Here is a 16,376-nt window from a genome sequence, read left to right as displayed (position 1 = left end):
GTATTGTGTTATTGACCTGGTTCTGTGATTATTAATAATAAAACACATTAATGGTTGTAATTACAGGTCACTAATCTATGCAAGAACTGATTATTTTTGTCAAATTTTTACATCAACCATAATAGAGGTTTTTCTGGGTTAGATCGCGTAAAAATATAATAGGTTTCAGTTTGGGTTTTTAACATGTTAGCACCTGTTTTGTTGCCAGAAAAAAGGGGAAAACCTATTCTCATATTTTGGTACAGGCAAAGGAGGTCCCATTGTGATATAAATGTGTCGTTAAAACCTGCCACCACCCGACACAGCCAACTTATAAGCGTTGTCACGTCGTTGGCTGTGTCGGGTGGTGGCGGGTTTTAACGACACATTTATATATTTACACGATCTAACCCAAAACAACCTCTTATGGATGATATTGGTCGCGAAATCCTCCTAAGTGTTAAACTGACACATTTTTACATCAACTCTTGTTTTTTCGTTCACATAACGGCATTTGTCTTCACTACCCGGGAAATAACATGAGATCATTTATTTTGCATGGGATTTGCATCCATCGTAAATAATCGATTGTAATTTGCGTGATTCAATGCACGTGTAACAAGCCATTTTTAATTGATGAACTAATGCATCGTAACATGCCTAATCATAAATTACAAAATTATACTACATTAGTTATTAAAATTATTATTTTACACGGATATATATTTCACTAAGTCTTTTCTGGATAAGCTCCTTTATGATCTTAGAGAGAGAGAGAAAAAAAAACAATCTGGGGGTGCAGCTTCTTGAAGGAGTTCAAAGAAATTCATACACACGGCATGGAGATGAGAGATACGTGTGGCCGAGAAATATAATTGCATTTAAAACGGCGTGATATTTTCATGAAACTGACAATATTCGATACATCTGGGGGCAATTTTCAAACCCATTTTAGCAGCATAAATGTCATTTTTCAAAATCTTGCAGCTTGGACATTTTGTGACTCTCTTTCGGCGTTGCACGTTTGGCATTTGTTGTTTTAAGTTAAGCAAAAAAAACTATGCTGGGATATTACCGACATAAATCCACAGAGATAGCACAGCACCTCGAAAAAAAAACAGTTATAATAAGCTGTGTTTGATTCTATATTCGAGGAAAAATGGAACTGTTAACTGGACAGATTTGTAGAAGTTGCCCTAAAGGAGAGGCACAGTAATTATACGATCATCACTGCTCGGTTTGAAATTTGCAATGATGCGGAACAGACCTATTCCCAGGAAACTTGGTTTTCTTCACCGAAGCTAAATTGTCCTGGTTGTTTCTCGTTGTCAGTGTGCCATAACGCTGCGAAGGCATCGCATGATGTATTATTTTAATCTTGTTTTCACAGTCAAAAATGACCCTTAGAAAATTGACGCAATCGATCCCAAATTTCATAATTTGTTCTGGAAACGATTAAAAAAACGAAACGAAACAAAACAAACTGTATCGCCTCCAGTGGCAGCTGAAAACTGCCTTGCCGTTTTGTGTTGATGGTTCTGCGAAAATGTTTTTTTTTTGTCTCCGCTAAAATTCTGCCACGGTTCATCGTGCGCGGTAATCCGATCGTGCAAACACCTTTTGCCGCTGAGGCCTTGTGATGGCTCTGTGGACTCCAAGGGCAGGCACGGCCATGCCCTTGTCATCCAATCGCGGAGAGCAGCTAACGATTTGTATTTCTTCTCCTGGGCCAGGCGAGTGGATTAGCCTGTGGGCTGGGGCAGTGCAATTGAAAATGGGGATTTTTTCTTCTTCACACAATCAAGTGGGGATGGCTTCAGCCGGTGAAATTTGCTGCATCCAGATTTAGTTTCTGCTAAATCAACTTCGGGCTGGCAATCGTCATCAAATATTTAATTGGTTATTTTGCAATTAAAACATTTAAATGTAAGTGCGTTATAGTGGGAATTTCAAATTTTTTTTTTACTGTCACGGCACACTCAAGCGTATTGCATGAGAACACGATCGTGAGGACGGCACACGCACGAGCACAACGCGTGCCGTTCTCACGCCTGTCATGCGCAGTCGTGTATTTTGGTGCACTTTTTTTTTTGGAGGGGGGGGGGGGTGGCACACTCTTGTGCCACACCTTCGTTGTCATCAGTGGGGTGAATGATATGGGCACTTTGAATGCCGTCCATGTCATCTTCTTGGTTTTTTTTCGATTTAAAGCTTTCGTGACTGCAGGGATTCATCTTCTTGGTTCTTTCGGTAAAGTCACGTAGAAGGGAAGTAATACATTTTTTATTATTATATTATTATATATATTTATTTTTTATTTTAAGAAGATTTTCTTGGTTCTTTCGGTACAGTCACGTAGAAGGGAAATAATAAAATAAAAAAAATAAAACATAATTTAAAAAAATTTTCACGACGTTTCGGCCACAACGCAAGCAGCCGTCCTCAGGTGAAGAACAGGGCTGGACGCTGTCTTTCTGACAGACCTGTTCTTCACCTGAGGACGGCTGCTTGCGATGTGGCCGAAACTTCGTGAGAATTTTATTTTATTATGTTTTATTTTTATTGTTTTATTATTTCCCTTCTACGTGACTTTACCGAAATAACCAAGAAGATGCATCCCTGCAGTCACGAAAGCTTTAAATCGAAAAATTTGCCGTCCATGTTTTAAACTTTTTTTTTTATATATACAAAATAACAAGCAGTAAGCTTCCTATTGAGTCGAACTGGACAATGTTATATAACGTTCACGAACAATGCGAGGAAAGGTAACGCTTTTTTGTAATCGCTGTACGTGAAAGACACGCACCATATTTAGCTCCGTTCCATCACGTTAAATGTAATAAAAAATGAGCGGAATGTTTTGTCGTTACAAAATTATAGGCATTTTGAGAATGTTCCATCAAAATGAGATGGGCTACGCATTTGTCTCAATTTTCTTTTGCCTGGGTAAAAAAAGAAAATAATAATAAATTGGTCAGTGCAAGATTTTGGGGTAAGTCATATGGTAGGTCAAATTATAGATGTTAATTAAGTTACACGTAATTATATAATGCCCCACATAATAGTGTCGCTCGTTTGGATAATTGGATAGAAAAATCTAAGTGTTTGGTATGCAGTGAATACCGCTGCTGCTGCTGTTGTCCCAAAGTCCAACAGTTTTTATTATATTCTGGCAAAAATATCATTACGCTTATTGCGATGCTTTTAGTATGTAGATGCCGCATAAATTCAAATTATTGTTATGAAAATATGTGCATGTGCCTACGTGCAATTGCATAATTTATTTAAGCACTTACAAATAAATATAACTGTTCTGTGAAGTTAATGTTGAATGCTTGCACAATTATAGACACAACATATTTATATGCATGTATGTATGAGTGGGTTGGAGTGGGTTGGAGTAGTGATTAGCGCACTGCACAATAAACCCGGCCACCTGAATTTAATTCCAGGCCACTGCGATGTGTGTACGTTGCAACTTCTTTTTCGCGCCGTACGCAGCAAACCGTGCCAAGGGACTAACTTCAGTCGTGGGTGAAATTTGAACCAGTCATTTACCAATTGATACGGAACAGCATGATGAAATATGGTTAAGCAAACTTCCATGACCAAACAATATGGTGAGGATTTAAACCAGAAGCAGATTTACCAAGATGTGTAAATGATTTTGCTTTCTTATACGAGTTCCCTCGACAAATATTTTTTAGTGTTACTGATTTATTTTGACCTAGCAAGGTTTTAATGTCTGATTTCACAGGTTTAAAAGCATTTTGCCCTCATGGTGACTGATTTGGGAGGGTGGTTGATGTTGCCAGGCAGGGAAATGGTGGACTCGAATGGCCTTTTCAACCAATATTCTAAAATTAGATTTGATCCTCGCTCTCTGTGTCCAGTTTTCTCCTAAACGCGTTGGTCCTTTTTTTTCGTTTTCCCACTTTTTCCCTTTTTGGTCTCGGTGCGCTGTGCATCTCTGTCGATGCTGTGGAGTGCTTTGCATTGAGTGCAGTGTTGCTGCAAATCCCTATTACTATTAGCATTGACAAAGACCAGCCACAGTGCAATTTTGCAACCCAAAATTGCGGACCTCACGGTAAACTGCTGCGGTCTGCGCTCCTTCAACAGAGGAATCGCAAAGCTGCACGAACTCTGTCTTTGAGGCCCTCTCGTGCCGAGTAGATCTCGTGAACTTATTGCCGTAAATAAGGAATATAATGAACGGAAGATATCTTAAGTCTGCCTCTTCTCCCAGGGCGCACCAAGGGAGCGAGTGGAATACCTTGACGAGGCCCCTAGCGATGCTGCTCGCTCACCCTCAACGGGGAGGCATTTACATTCACCTCGTCATTCTCAAATAGAACGGGTTCACCAAAGATGGGATTGCCCCCAATTTCAACTCTTCATTTACTCATGTCAGCCTTGTTGATGCTGGCGACGCGCGCGCAAGTCAAACAAAGGGTCCCGTCGATGATGGGCAATGGGGATTTGTACTACTGTCGGCTTCAACCCCTTGCTACCAAGAGGAAGGGGAAAAACATTGGCACATTCGGGTCTATAATGGGAGGTGTGCACTTGAGATGTGTTAATTTACTTTCAAGTCAATCAACATTGATCGAGGCTATGTCAAAGCTGGCGCGGCTTCGGTGAGGCGCTCGGTTTTTTCCATTCGCAGAAACCGAGCCGTGCCACCGGTGTCTCGCACAATGCGCGAGAGTCGAACGGCGCGCAAGCCGATGCGGCGACTGTCCACACAGCGCCCCAGAGTGATGTCACACACGCAGTGAATGCGCGATTAGCCCTGGGTCTTTGCTTGGCTCCGAGCCAAACTTCGAGACGTCTTGTGAGGCGAACGTATTCACGGTTTTGGTTCTTGGCTTGACACAGCGAATATCGAGGGGAAGGACCACTCCATACGGCGAGGGGGTTATCACTGATGTGCCAGTGAAAAGGGAGGGGGTACATTGATTTCCAATTTGTGACGATGTGGATCCCTGGATGATTGTGGCCTAGCTCGACGAAACTTGAACCATAGTCCCTGACCGGCGGTGTCGGAGACGATTTCTTCGCACGCTGCTTTGTACCCAGAGGGAGCAGCAACTCATTTGGTGGCAGAAAAAAAAAGATCATCGACGTGACGTCCCAATGGCCCAGCGCACCAATGGCCCCATGTTCCAGGGAAAACTCGGCCACACTTTCGCACCAGTACCAGTCATCTTTGTGAAGCGACTTCGCTCACAAAGCTGGAGTGTGTGCTCCAGTTTTCTCTTTGGAAACTGCCTCATAATCGGCTTCTGGTATTAATTATTTCAGTAGCTATTCATATTGTCCTTTGTGTGGGAGAGCTGGTGCTTTTGTTGTGTAACATATGAGCCGCTGGGTCTTAGAGGAATATTACAGCCGGGGGTTCTGATAATAGCCAGGAAACCCTCTGAGTACTCAGGGAAACTTACTGAATGCCTGCAGAATCACCTGGCCAGAAATACAATAAAAAGTTCCCCACTTCCTTGATCAGACGATGAGACCTTGACCCAACAGTGTCAGCGTTGTTTGTTAACCAGCAGTTTTTTTTAATGCCCTAGCAGTTTGGGTAGGCACCATGCCAGCCTATGAGCCACTTCCAAGGGCAGACTTAGCCGTGGACGGAATTCTCACCAGGACAGCTGGTGCGCTCAGATGTGGAGGAGTAATTGATAAATTGCATAAAGGCGTTGTGGCAGTCATATTTTTGCCGACTCAATTTTCCAACCCATTGTCATTAAATCTGCCACCACCCCCCTTCTCCCCCCGTAGCTCGCCGCTGCGACATTTGGGTAAGAGGATTCGAAGCGAGGGCTACGCTGACATGTCGGTCCAAATTGAGCAGAGATTTTGCAGTGTATTATCTGTCGCTTTTGACCACAGACACAGGCTTTTGCCCGCGGCTTCGAGTCCCACGTGCTTGTCATTCAACGCCGACTATGGTGAAGAACTGATGTTGCTGGTAGCCGCGTCCATATTTAACATGCAAATTTGCCAGGGTTTTGTTCAAACGAGGCGACCGTCACAACTTATTTCTCAGCCGCTGCCTTCAAATGCATTGAATCGGCGCATTTCAAAATAGAGTGGGGAAAAAGTGCAATGTCCCAATTAATTGATTTCCACGTTCACTCCTCCTCGCGCAACGTGACACGGGCATGCAATTGTGGCTGTGTTCAGCAAGGGGGCTCTTGACGCTAACAAATGCAGCTTTGAAAGGAACAGGGCTAGAAACCAGGCAAAATACTTAACGTGGGGCATGAACGCAGAAGCCAGGGTCAGTTCCGGGGCAGTTGGGGCCAGCGGCATTGGCTGAAGAGTGAAATGTGGATTTAGTTTTCTTCTAGGATTACAGGTAACGAGCCTTTTTTTTCTCTCTCTCCCTTTTAATGTGCCAGTTACAAATGGTAAGTCGCTGTCAGGAAAGCTTCCAGGCGCACACAGTTGTTGATGCTGACAAAGCCCTGCTGCCAAACAGGTGCCGTTGCTGGGAAGGTCCACTTTGAGTCCATCTGACAGAGTTGCGCATGGGTTTGTGTACATTTACTCTTGTATTATTGCAATAATAAAGGGTTGGCAAAAAGTGATCGAGGGACTGAATTATAAGTCCGCCAACCTGAGTTGGATTCCCGGCCATTGCTAATATCAGTGACGAGCGATATATCTGAACTGGCCTTGGGCCTCCCATTCACCAACTCTCACTGAGCAGTACGGGGAAGTATGGTCAAATAAATCCCATTTTCGACACAGCGTGGGCAAGCTTGCATCCAGCGGTGCATTGACCAAGGCCTATCTATGAATTATTGCTTTTATAATAATAATAATATATTCCCAAATGAATCCGTTTTAAGACGTTTTCATAAGGAAACTGCTTGGGATAACTGGCCGATTCTTTGAGTATTTTTCTACGTGAGAGGAATTCAGAATCGCTTGCTTCGAGCCACACATAGGAGTGGATGGCGCTCAATATTTGCATCGATAGTTTGTAAAAACCCTACTTGTTGTACTGCCTCTTGCAGGCACCTCTTAGCTCTGCAAAGTGGGTCTTTCACACTTGAAGGCTCCAACTATGCACTCTTCACCACTCTTCTTTGGCAGCTATTAGAACCAGAATAACAACATACTTCGTTGAAACCAATCAGAAAAGAACTTGGAATGGACCTGATTTTAATCAGTTCTCTAAAGCTTAGCAGGCAAGTACGATTGAGTCTGCGTAGCGCCTGGACTGGTGGCCCACGCACCTGGATTAGTGGCCCACGCACCTGGACTAGTGGCCCACGTGCCTGGATTAGTGGCCCACGCGCCTGGACTGGTGGCCCACGCACCTGGACTAGTGGCCCACGTGCCTGGATTAGTGGCCCACGCACCAGGTGTTTTTATGCTTGCGGAGCTACATTGCGGGCAGCAGATGGGAAGTGCAGCGAAATCAATTGTTGCCCCACACTTCTACGTTCCTCCACCTGTGCTCACCGCCTTTACCAAACACCATTGATCAGCGTGGTGAAACGTGGCCAAATAGCCCGCATGACCTGCAACCAGCTTGGGTGGGTGGGGGGAGGCCTCCATACCGCAATGGATTGACAAAGGGCTGTGCTACGTACAACCGAACACCACTACGGCACTGAAATTGAATGTGTTATTTTTTTTTGTATGTATAACACAAGTTGGACATGGACACCCAGCTGGGTTTAATGGCTGGCCCCTTCCTAATTTGCCAGCTTTGTCTTCCAGGCCTGGTGCCTAATAGGTGTGGTGTTTTTGTGGGGCCACGTTCTTGTACCATGTCCCATTTGTCATTCTCCTGTAAGAAGCATGCGAAATGCAGATATCCCAGCGCAGTTGCACAGCTGCATGCTAAATCTTTAGCCTACTGGACGAAAAGGTCATCATCATCATCATCATGCACGCCAATTTTTTTCGAGCACCTGCAGATCAGACAGCTGTTCTGTTCATAGATGTGGGCGATTGGTAATACAGAAATGTTGGACATACCCTCGTAAGGTTTATTTGAATTGCAATAAGTTATTCCCATTGGGCTGCAACATTTTCAGACTTTCACATTATTCTTTTTGCTGCAGCCAGCAACACGGCACTGCCAGTGAAGTGAGAATAAAATATACGCTGGATAACAAGGCCGCTGTTTATTGGGCTAGAGATTTATGCTGGTGCTAAGGTGGCTTAGAATGGTTCAAGATAGAAATCTGGGAAATTCTGGCAGCCACCTGAACACTAATTCCACGCCTGTGAGGTAGCTGGAGGAGAATTGAGATCGCCAATTTGTTTGTTTAACTTTGCCTGCCACAGTTGCTGCCCTCGGGCAGAAGGTTTTTCAGGGTCTGCTTAAAGGGCTCGTGAGAAATACCATCAGTTGTTGTTATGGCCAGATTGCGAAATGTGGTCTAACAATAAATAAAGTCTCGACCAACAAAGCCTCCTACTGTTTTGTATTCGATTTTAATGAGAATGCTATGTCCAGGTACCTGGCTCAATGATGTTACGTGCGTTAGACACCTAACCTGCAAGGTGGCCAGTGTGTGACAGTGCAGAAAGTAGGTAGTTGACAAATCTCATTCCACATTTGTACTTATGAGTTTTCATCACGTACTCTGCCTTCCTCTCGCGACACAAAAATACTCAACAGAGGAATTATTCAAATGAATTAAGCAAGGTCCCCTTTTGAGGCCTTCCTAAATATTTTAAGGTCATAATTATTCTACGTTGCATGGGCCAGTCTTGAATATGTAACACATTCGCACGGGCGACCTTGGTCTTGATCGATACGTGGTGTTGATGTAATTTTATCAGTGCATGTCATAACCTGCGAGAATAGTTGTTGACCTTTAATGCCCTTTTTGACATCCACCCAAGCCCCAAGATGATCTCCATCTTTCCTCGCAACAACCGAGCGGTGCGCTGGGAAGGCAAACATCCACGGGGCCCTATCGTCGGCGGACACGACCACAGGGTTAGCCGTCATCTGTCAGAGCCGGAATATTAAATGGGACGCTCGCCGCGTCGACGGGGGTACGTAATGAATTCCGCTGATGTGCTCCCGTGGTTACCGAGTGACTCTTCCAGATGGGCCGGTCGCGGGTGCATGGATGGCGGTGTCTTGTGGTGGCAGGGCCTCTTGAGCCATTTACGCCTCTGGTAAAGGTTGTGGAGTGTGTTGTGTGATATTATTGGCTCTACATTTAAAAAAAAAACTATCTATTATGCTTTGACACAAACACATTTTTTCTTGCAGTTGGTTTTGTGGTGTGAGGTTGCGGATGTAATTTTGGTTTATTGTCGATTTCAACCCCCCAAAAACTATTTAAAATAAATATGTATTCTTCGGCGTTTTCACATTATGTTTGACAGATTTTGACTTTTATTTAAATAATTTACGTAATATTTCTAATTCATTTGGTCCAAATGAAAATAAAACGTGGGCTATTAAAATATACGACGTGGACATTTGTTCTGCTCCTTTCTCTCTCAGTACGAGCTCCCTTCGTATGCGCCGGTGATGAACGCTTTATTCACAGCTACATGCGTAAAGCGCAACTTTAATGTATCGTCATTAACTTTTAATAGCAAGAAGATGTTATTTTGGACAAAGCTATGTTAATATAATGCTTTTGTTAATCCAAAATCATATACTGAACTTTGCTTGTAATGTTTTCCCCTGCTCTTTTTAAAATCAAAATAAATGCACATGTAAATAATCTCCAGTTGTTTGCAGACTCGTAAAAGCTGAAAATGCAGTACTCCAAATTAAAATGCACTTTCCCTACGAAGCCACATATCCTCACAGAGCATGACAAATCTCTCTGGTGGTTACTACCAGTCGGAAAACGATGCACAGCACCAGGTGTGAGTGCCCTCCTTTACTCTGCAACACAGATGGCAAACGCTGACGGCTGTGAGAGATTGTCATATCTTTCGTTGGGACATTGGAGTGGAGTAAGAGACCTTGCCTTACGATGGCTCTGGATTACTCAAAGCAATTTATCTGCATGGCTAACTTCATGGTCAGTAGGTTTTTTGAAAAAAAAAATATTTAAAGAGCAACGGTAAATTGAGGTTGTGGCCCTTTTTCCCATTAGGTTGAAGGCAGAATCTCTCTGGGTCATTGACCAGTGACCGGTGACGCAAAACATGAGGCTTGCATCGCGCCAACAGGGTCCACTGTTGGGACACAAATGACAGCTTTTGTTGTTAGCAAAGAGCCATTGGCTGCCACGAGTTCCCCACACGAGATTGTTGATCATTGATTTTCTTCTCAATAGGATGAATATGAAACGCTGAAATCGGCATAGATTCAGCTATTGACCCGTCTGACGTATTTCAAATGTTTAATTTCAGGCCTTAACGTCCCACTCCGTTCATCGTTTAATTTGAACATTGTGAGCTGCTGTTGAATGTTGTGGAATTACAAGTGCCAAGCGTTGGGGGCATTCTTCCTGGATTTCGAGGGAAACTCGTTCTTGACGGGAGGGGGGGGGGCTCTACGCTTTTCCTGCCATTTTTTGGGACAGTGCGGACGGAGCCACGGAGTGCTTCTGAAAGGCTGTGTTGTTTTACGGTTGTTCCAACGTTTTAATATACAAACACTGTTTACGAGATCAACCTGAGTGTGATCGCCATTGACCCACCCCTACTTGTTGCACGTCAGTGATAAAGAGCTTCATAACTCATCGGATTTCTCGAGGAAAAATAAAGATTCTGGTTCTGCCCATACAATTTAGCAAGGTGCCGAGCAAGGAAATAGACTGCGAGTGGAAGAAGCTCTATTCAAGATTCTCATGCTGAACGCTGTCAGGGTCACACACGGTAATGTTGCGTGACACGTCACACAAGGTGCGCTGCATACGAGGAGAGGCAGATGAAATGGGGTTTGTTGATGGCAGTCGCAAAACTCTGCATGGCCATCGAGATTGTATGCTTGCTCAGTGGCGCTGTAAACTTTGAAAGTTTGAATCCTCTTTGCTGGGTTTCCGTTTGGTTTGGATGTAAGTCTTGCTGATTCTGTCTCATGGGTAAAACGTGCAGTCTCCCTTAAATGTAAACTGTTTCTTTTCGATTACAGCAAATCCGTGGTGTGTGTGTGTGGATCTGCCTTTTGAAATATTCTTACGATTGTGAGCGTTGCAAAATAATCTGTACTTTCCTATTAATAGCTGTGTAAAATGTATATACGTATTGTGGAATGAAAAGCACAATATTCATAAAAGGTTAATTTGAATGGACAATATCCCACTGTGAGCAGAAGTGTGTGCACGCACGAGTGCACAAGACACAAATGTGAAACTACTTTCATGATCTCGAGTTCAGAAGACCTGTAATAAATAAATTAGCATACAACTCTATGGCCAATGATTCATTTTAAAACGTGATTAATTGGTGTTAAGCTGCACCATTTTTGATGTTAAGTTGATATCAAGATAGCTATAAATGGGTCAACTCAACATACGCTCATCTGATACGAGAGTTGCCAGGTTTAACCAGAGCCCGTGTTTTGGTTCATTAAGTTTACATGCTAAGATGACTTTTAATTACCATTAATTGGACATAATTACCTTATGCAAATCGGGTCAAAATTGTGCCAGCAAAACGGGATATGATAATTTGTGTGATGACATTTACTGTTGCGTAAAATCTATACGAGCCGTGATAGAATCACTTGGCTCCGATGTTACTCGCAAAACGACGTTTTGCGCACAGATGGACCCAACGCCTGGCCAATGCACAGACTGTTGCTGAAACAATTATTATCGGCATTTATTAACGCTCGCAAAATGCTGGAAAGTATTTTTTTACGTGCCAAGCAGCACTCTTTCAAATCAAGATGTAAACCCTATCCTCGACAAATGAGATAGAGGTAACACTTTCGTCGACAATGTACTTACTTGTTGAAATGCAACTCAAACAGTGCCAAGATGTCGCGTGGTTTTTGTTGTTGTTGTTGTTGTTGCAGAAAACCATTTCGGATAAAATTCATTCATGCTCAGTTAATTCAATTCAGTGTCCTTCATTTAAGCAGGCGAAGGTCCATTGAGATTCATGGTATGATTTCGTGGTGGACATGCGGATGACATTCCTTAGCTAGACAAGGGGGCATTGCATTATTTGGAAGTGCGCGCGAAGGGAGCAAAGATCCATGGGGAGCCCATGTCTTGTTACCTGGGATGGTCCTATTAAATATATCAATTATGGGGTGATAGCAAATAGCTTGAACCCCCTGTCAACAGTTGGCCGGGCAGCTGCCCAACCCTACCCTCTCTGTTTTTCGCACTCACTTGCATGGCGAGAACTAAAAACATTCAACAAATGAGATTTGGCCTTTGATGCTGGAACAAAGGCCATCCAGTTGCATGGCTAGTGGCAAGTGGCCGACGGTATAGAGCACTATACGCGATTTATTCCCCCCACCCGCCCCTTCTGACGTCTATCTCTCTCTGAACGACAGGCTACTAAAAAAATCTCACCTCAGGGGGTGTTTTGTGCAGGTGACTCAGATACAAACGCAAACTTGCGTGGTTTTTTTGTCTTCTTGGTTCTTTCGGTAAAGTCACGTAGAAGAAAAATAATAAAATAATAAAAATAAAACATTTATTATTATATTATTTTATTATGTTTTATTTTTTTCATTTTATTACTTCCCTTCTACATGACTTTACCGAAAGAACCAAGAAGATGAATCCCTGCAGTCACGAAAGCTTTAAATCGAAATGTTTTTTTGTTGTTGCTTTCAAACCTGGATTTTGGAAGAAAATAAATTCGGCCATTGCTGCGAACGAGGCCAAGAAGGCGGGATGCGTGGCCTCGCAGTAATACGTACATTTTTAGAGCCATGCTGGATACATATGCTGTTTAGTCAGGAAGTGTTCCATTCGTTGTGTAACGATGGTCGGGAATTTCTTTATTTTATTTAATGATCCCTTGACTGCCAACCCCCTTGCACCGGCACTAGCGTCCACAATAATGGATCCGCCTTGGGGTAATTTCTCGTAACGAGAATGAATGGATTTTGTGGGTGACCGTACGGTGCGGGTTTTGCATTATTTGCAAGGGTCGAAATAATTGTAGGTGAGTTGCATTTTTTGTTTACGTTTTTGTGTAATGCTGAATCGGTGTGACCATTTCAAATTGCACACAGGAACGTGACTGTAGCTCGGTTCGGTGGGTAGATTTTGGATCGACTACTGTGTATCAAACCAAATGCCATACGACCGTTTGATAAAAAAAGATATAAATGTACGCCTTAGAAGACGGGGGTGTGCGACGCAAATTTGCGTGCGGTTATTACACGTGTGCGAACGCACGCGCCCTGGTAAATCTGCTGTGTAACCTCAATGTGTTTCATTTCATCATACACAGTGGTACATCGGCACTGTACGACATTAGCATGTTTTGCTACGGGCGTGTGTTGGTATATATCTGTACAAAATAAGCACGCGCGCACTTTTAAGTGTTGCATTCAACAATAAGGCCGCTATCCTTATGGTGGCCTCTCATTGTGTTTGTGCATTTGCGCTGCTCGTGTTACATTCACAGGGATTATATTGCTCACTGTAATTATATGGGCTTTAATGGCTACAGCATTGTAGAAGCCTATTAGGATAATAAGCAAAGTAAGCATTTGTTGGGTGCAAATAAACAATAGGAGTCAATTTTATAAATGGAATATTTTGACGTATATCCTCATCGCCGCTGCCCACGGTTATTAATTTTCTGAGATTAGGGAGATCTTTTTTTTAATATAATTTGTGTCTCCTTTGGATGTCATCAGCTGCTCTTGTAATTTACTTATCTCGTTAACTCAACAACAAAAAATTAGTGGGGGTGGAATGAAAAATAAATTAATATAAAACTGCATCGTTCTGCTGGCGATGCAAATGACTGCGAAACTCGCGCTCACTTGCCACCCCAGCTAGCCGGGTTTATCGCCCAAACCACAGCCTCCGCTGAGCCGCCCGCGATTAGACGGTAGAGATAATTACCGCTAATTGCCGCGGCTATTAAAACCCGTATAATTTCAGCCTTTCGGTGGTGATACAACTTCGAAATACGTTAACGCTCGATAAAGCTTAAATTGGGATTGCTGTGTTTAAAGAGATACGATGGCCCCCGCTCCCTCGCCCCAACCCGGTGGTGTCATTGTGATGACTTGGCCAGAATCAGGTAAGGAAATGGGGGGAGACATGACTGTTTAATGCATGAGGGTTTCTAAAAATCGTGCTCGAAAAATGCAGGGTTCGAAATGCTTCATTAGGCCAATAAAACCCGACGCACTGTGTAAGTGCATTAACACTTTTGAAGTTACAATAAAATTATATTAGGTTATAATTAAATGTAATGGTAAACGCTGGCTTGTCTCCTGCTTCGAGCGCGATGCTGGTGTCGGATTGGAAAACACATTCCCGCGGAGGGAGCTGGTAGGAACGTTGGGTTGCTCGGTCAATGGCCGAGGTCAACGGCGGCGTGGTGTATTCTGCAAATATGCCCGACTGTGAGGGCGGGCACAAGCCGGCGTTTGGTAGGTTAAACGTTGAGTTTTATAAGGGCACCACGGGGTGACCAGCCCCTCCCCACCCAGCCCCACCCCTCCCACCCCCCACCCAGCCCCTCCCCTCCCACCCCCCACCCAGCCCCTCCCCTCCCACCCCCCACCCAGCCCCTCCCCACCCAGCCCCTCCCCACCCTCCCCACCCAGCCCCTCCACACCCTCCCCTCTCCACCCAGCCCCGACCCCTCCCATTTTTGGATCCACGACGGACGGACGGACACAATAATCCCCTGTGGGCTGGTGTAACCAGGAGGTTCCTACCAGTATAACTCGAGAGGTGTGCAGCTGATGCAGCTGGTGCAGCCGTCCACCAACCTCCCCGGAGACGAGCGCTGATTCGGGATTCGTTTTGCCGTGGCGTCGCGTGATGGAAATGCTCATTGCTCTGGCGTCGCTGGCTTTCACTTAATTTCAAGGTGATTTTGACAATTTCTTCATCAAACGCCGTGTTGTTTTCTCCCACTGGGACAACGAAAGGGGATGATTGCACGGGCCATGCGCGCACCATCCCATTGGGCCGCTTTGCTCGATGTTTTGTTCGAGAAACTTTGACTTAAGATGCTTTTTCATTTGTGTTTTATCTTTAAATACTCGCTGGTTGCGCAGGCTTTGACTGGCATCTCAGATTGTTCAAACAGTCGGCGGGTGCACTGTGTAATAGCTTCCTCTGAAAACGACACAGGAGCTGATGTTTTTTTACTTAAGCAGCGGTCGGCTCTTTTGTGAATCTGTTTAAGGTTCCATCCGGCACAGTGTGCGAGTTTTGTTTGGAAGTCGTTCATCACGACACGCAAGCACGTTAATGTACACCGCGCCGGTATACATTACCACAATATATTTGCTCCGAATATAGAGCCTGAGACTAAGAGTTATGTTGGAGTGAAATGTAGTTAATGCAGGTGTGACACATCCTATATCAAGAGGCCGGGTATTGCACAGCAAAACAAGCAACATTGTAACAACAAAGCACCACATTCATGGAGTTAAACTTTTGCTTCTTTTTTTAAACAACTTAAAATAATATATATTTTTTAAATTCTTCATTACTGCCCGTGCCCAGTTGATTAACACGGTGTTGTAAAAGTTCACAGACATCATATGCGGCATATTAAAATGTGAGTGCAAACAAACTTACTGGAGTTACACTTTATCCTGATACAGTCTAGATGGGGGGAGGGCAGGGGGGATGAAAAAAAGATGAAAATTGCATCCTTCAAGGTTACAGCTGCTGGACAACCACAAATCATTAATGCCACCTTCCGGGGACAGACACACGCAACGCTCAATCGGCCATTCCACATCGGCTAATAGCAATTTTGTCGATTTGTAATTACTCAAATGTTTGTGAGAAATAGTGGACACAATCTGCGGTGCTGCTGCAGGAATGTGTGTCCGGGCTGCTCGGTTGTAAAAGGTTCCTTGGCTCAGCATCCAATTCACATTTCTCACTCGCCTTGGTGCCGTTTCAACAGCAGTTCTACGTGAGACTTTGTTCCTGGGATTATCATTTTTTTCATACTTAATGTTAATTTAATAACGCGGACTCTGCAAACGTTTACTATTTTGTAGACGGGAGCAGGCTTTGCCAGAACGGTTTCTGAGGGCCGGATTCATTGCTTTGGTTGGAACTTTTAGACGCATTGAGCCCGCAGTGCTTTACCGATGCAAAATGGCCGTGTGCACACATCAGCTCCACATGACATCCTGACCCCACTTGAGAAGTCTTCTTCTTTAAAAATGAATAGGTTTGACTCTACGCCAATAGCCAATGGATATAAATGTTTGAATGCACAAGTTTATTTTTATGCCGAATGTGTGTCTATATATTATT

At 43.9% G+C, this 16,376-nt stretch overlaps 1 protein-coding gene across 10 annotated transcripts in view; it reads right to left on the bottom strand.

Moving 5' to 3' along the window:
• LOC144937111 (neurexin-1-like) overlaps positions 1–16,376 on the bottom strand; it is a 392,794-nt gene that overhangs the window by 117,352 nt on the left and 259,066 nt on the right. For 7 of the 10 annotated variants that reach the window (XM_078864391.1, XM_078864394.1, XM_078864395.1 and 4 more), the window contains one exon: positions 15,681–15,707. The exons of the other annotated variants lie outside the window; for them this stretch is intronic. In XM_078864391.1, coding sequence (XP_078720517.1) covers positions 15,681–15,707 — 27 coding nt within the window. The remainder of the gene's footprint in view (positions 1–15,680; positions 15,708–16,376) is intronic. 10 annotated transcript variants of the gene reach the window in all.

The sequence above is a fragment of the Lampetra fluviatilis genome, chromosome 18 (genome assembly GCF_964198595.1).
Source record: "Lampetra fluviatilis chromosome 18, kcLamFluv1.1, whole genome shotgun sequence".
Taxonomy (NCBI): Eukaryota; Metazoa; Chordata; class Hyperoartia; order Petromyzontiformes; family Petromyzontidae; genus Lampetra; species Lampetra fluviatilis.
Note: the sequence above shows the minus strand (reverse complement) of the source record. Positions and strands in the feature narration are given on the sequence as shown.